Source organism: Perkinsus marinus, assembly GCF_000006405.1.
Source record: "Perkinsus marinus ATCC 50983 genomic scaffold scf_1104296977064, whole genome shotgun sequence".
Lineage (NCBI taxonomy): Eukaryota > Perkinsozoa > Perkinsida > Perkinsidae > Perkinsus > Perkinsus marinus.
In genome coordinates, this window is record NW_003200286.1 from 296,848 (window position 1) to 299,841 (window position 2,994).

Consider the following 2,994-nt stretch of genomic DNA (forward strand, 5'->3'; position numbering starts at 1 on the left):
ATATTGTGTGCTACGCGTGATTGGGACAGCAACAGCGATGCAGCAGCATCTTACAGTTCCCATCATAGATGCTTGCCGCATGTGGTGAATATTTTACGGAGGGCCCCCGATCAGAATATTGAATAAGGATTGAAAAAAACTTCTTTTAAAGACACAAAACTAATTAAAAGTTTCCGTGAGCTCCGTGAACTTAGGTATATCTCGCTACTCTAATACTTATTGTAAACACGACGGAGAAAATGTGTAGATAATCGGAAAAGGTTCCCGATTATCCGAGTTCCATTGTGATACTCTGCGCACGCGTGCAGCGTTCATAATTCATAAGTCCGCACGCGTGAGGGGTTGTCCGTGAAAACAAAGAATCCTGGAAATGGTGAACCGGAAAAAATTTCCCGCGAAACATCTTCGATCTTGCTGGGTATCGTCGTCATGCAAGATCGCCCTCTATTATCTGCTCGAGCCTCTGCGTATAGATCCGATACAATTTGGCAAGCTGCTCCAGTGAGAATTTGACTAGAACGCCTCTCTTGGGGGCTTTCACTCTGCTATATGTTATTCCCTATCGGGCAAAGAGCCCCGTTTTCTTGATATCGATGCCTCGTCCTGTCCGGTCTGTGAGAGCTAGGCTCGCCACGTTGTGTCTCTCTCCCTCCACTCCTCTTAGACCATTTAGTATGAATGTTTGGTACGAGTGTATAAGCATATTATTCTAGACTTGCGACACTTCGATTATAATGTGGAATAACTCCCAACAGAGAGTATCAAGTTTTCAATGATTCTCTTACGGATACTGCCTCAATAAGCATTCTGTTCTCAGGTTGGTCGTTAGTGGACTAGTGATTGGCCTTGGTCTTAGGAGTCATGATAAACACAACAATATAGTATTTTCCAGTAAGTAAATACAGCAGTATATAGCAAGACTAAGTAGCTCTAGCTAAAGGCCAGGCTAAGTATCAAGGATTGTGTGCAAGTGTCTCTGGAAAAGTCTACACTAGGGCGCATGCTTGTCGAACTTAGCGACGAAACCAGCCAGTGGAAGAGAACTTGAAAAATTCAATCACAACGTTCACCAAATAACCTTTTCAAACATTTTCTTGCTGTTGAATAGCTCTTAGCATGAACGTAGGAGGAAGACTCGGTGAGGTCTATCCGGCTTTCGCGAACGACCCAGCATGGACGAGAAAATAGAAGAAAAAATGACCTCCCTTTCAGATCATCCGCTTGAGGTTCAGCTGCACTACATTAGCCACGCATTATTTATCAAATGGTTCATGATCCTCTCGTAGCTGTGCATGTCATGTGCCATCTACTTTGGCGTAACTCACGGCATTGCTCTACAGCGGTGTGTCAAGAAGTCATTGTACCAGCTTTGAGATCAGAATCTGAACTCAAATCATCCGAATTGGATGTTTATACTTTCCAGCGCATTCTCGTTCATGGTTAACGCTTCCTATGCAATTGATGCGTCTTATGACGCATAGTCGTGGAATCTTTTAAAGTAAATTACAACTCAGAGCTCAACTCTTGGAGCTCTGAGAATTGCCACATGGCAAAATGGCGAGTCGCAGTGCCGCCTGCCATTTTGCCAAACACTTGCAACTTGACAGTGGCAGGGGCAAGCAACGCTTGTCCAAAATATCTCGTAGCGTGAAAAGTCGGGTTGATGTGATGAGTGCCTTCTACGTGTAAACGCAATAACATCCACAGCAGTCAAGGATGAGGAAGAGCTACTTTCGAGAAAACCTGTGGCTGAAGGCGCAGCATCTTGCTCGTGTTAAATTCAACAACAATCCGCTCAAAGATCGTTGAATGGCGACGAAAGCCCAGGCACAGCTTCTGATTCAGCTTCAGAAGTTCTGAAGCTGAGCTTCACTGCTCAGTACTTCTCGAAGTGCGAAAAATGAGCGTATGAATGTGCTCGTGAAAGAGTTGGATTATCCAACTATCGCGGTATCATACCGCGTACAGCAACACGCAGGCCTGCGTACCGCTTTGGTACTACCAATGAGTGGTGAAAAGCAGAACCAGCGCACGAAGTGAACATAATGGATGATAAGGAAAGGCAAAATGTTGGTTAATACATGCGTGTTGTAGTGAAAATGACCTGAGCGTCTCGTAACATTCGAAACGCATACACAGTGCGTAAGCCACCAGCATCGGAGCCACTGTATCGACCTCACTGCGTGTGTGAAACATATACTGATTATCAATCAGTTTTTGTCCTGCAGATTGCCGCTAATGACATCTTTGGTGTAGTTTCCAAGTTTCCCAGAAGAATCTTGAAATTGATACGTAACCAAATAGTCCCAACCACCATCCCTATGTTTTATGATAAGCTGTTGTGCGGTGAAGAATGAAGGATTGGGTACATTGGAGGAGGGCTTCTGACTGGCTATTAGACTCAACCCTTCGCAATCAGATGTACCGTCTAGACCATGCCACGAAGTCCACGTTCTCACGTTAGCAGCAGGGATAGAACCAAAGTCGATAGTAGCAATATGGATGAGCTGTCCAAGGCCATAGGCATCCTTCCTTGGGGCTGGGTTCCACCAAAAGTCTCGGGTTTCATCACCGACACTCAAGTGAGCCCAACCATACGTCTCCACCAGCGTACTGCATTCGATGCCAGGCTTCTTGGACACAGTGACGTTAACATGCATGCTGCCATAATGCCCAGGCCGATTGGTGTTTAGAATGATCCCGGCAGCCTCTTTAACAACTCCTTCATATGTGACGCCCTTCATGTTGTAAATGCAGGACGGCTTTAACAGATCGGTGATGTCGCTTCCCTCCCCTGGGCCAGGCCCACCATGACAACCCGCTGGGTAGTCAGCAACGACCCGGAAAGAGGAATCAGAGTGTCCCAGGGCTTGCATCACAATGGCAAACGAGAAAAGGGCATAGATATAGGACATTACGAATAAAACTTAACCTGAAGAGTTTGTTGATGAGAATTCAACAATTGTGACGCACCTGAACGAACACGGTCCTCTT

The 2,994-nt window shown here is 45.7% G+C and overlaps 2 protein-coding genes across 2 annotated transcripts in view; both read right to left on the reverse strand.

Moving 5' to 3' along the window:
* Positions 1-2,744, reverse strand: part of Pmar_PMAR024730 (Nuclear mitotic apparatus protein, putative) — a gene marked incomplete at both ends in the record, with an annotated part of 9,952 nt that extends 7,208 nt beyond the window's left edge. Inside the window, one exon of the mRNA XM_002764524.1 lies at positions 2,460-2,744. Coding sequence (XP_002764570.1) covers positions 2,460-2,744 — 285 coding nt within the window. The remainder of the gene's footprint in view (positions 1-2,459) is intronic.
* A 170-nt stretch (positions 2,745-2,914) lies between these two features.
* Pmar_PMAR024731 (Potassium channel GORK, putative) overlaps positions 2,915-2,994 on the reverse strand; it is a gene marked incomplete at both ends in the record, with an annotated part of 7,611 nt that continues 7,531 nt past the window's right edge. Inside the window, one exon of the mRNA XM_002764525.1 lies at positions 2,915-2,973. Coding sequence (XP_002764571.1) covers positions 2,915-2,973 — 59 coding nt within the window. The remainder of the gene's footprint in view (positions 2,974-2,994) is intronic.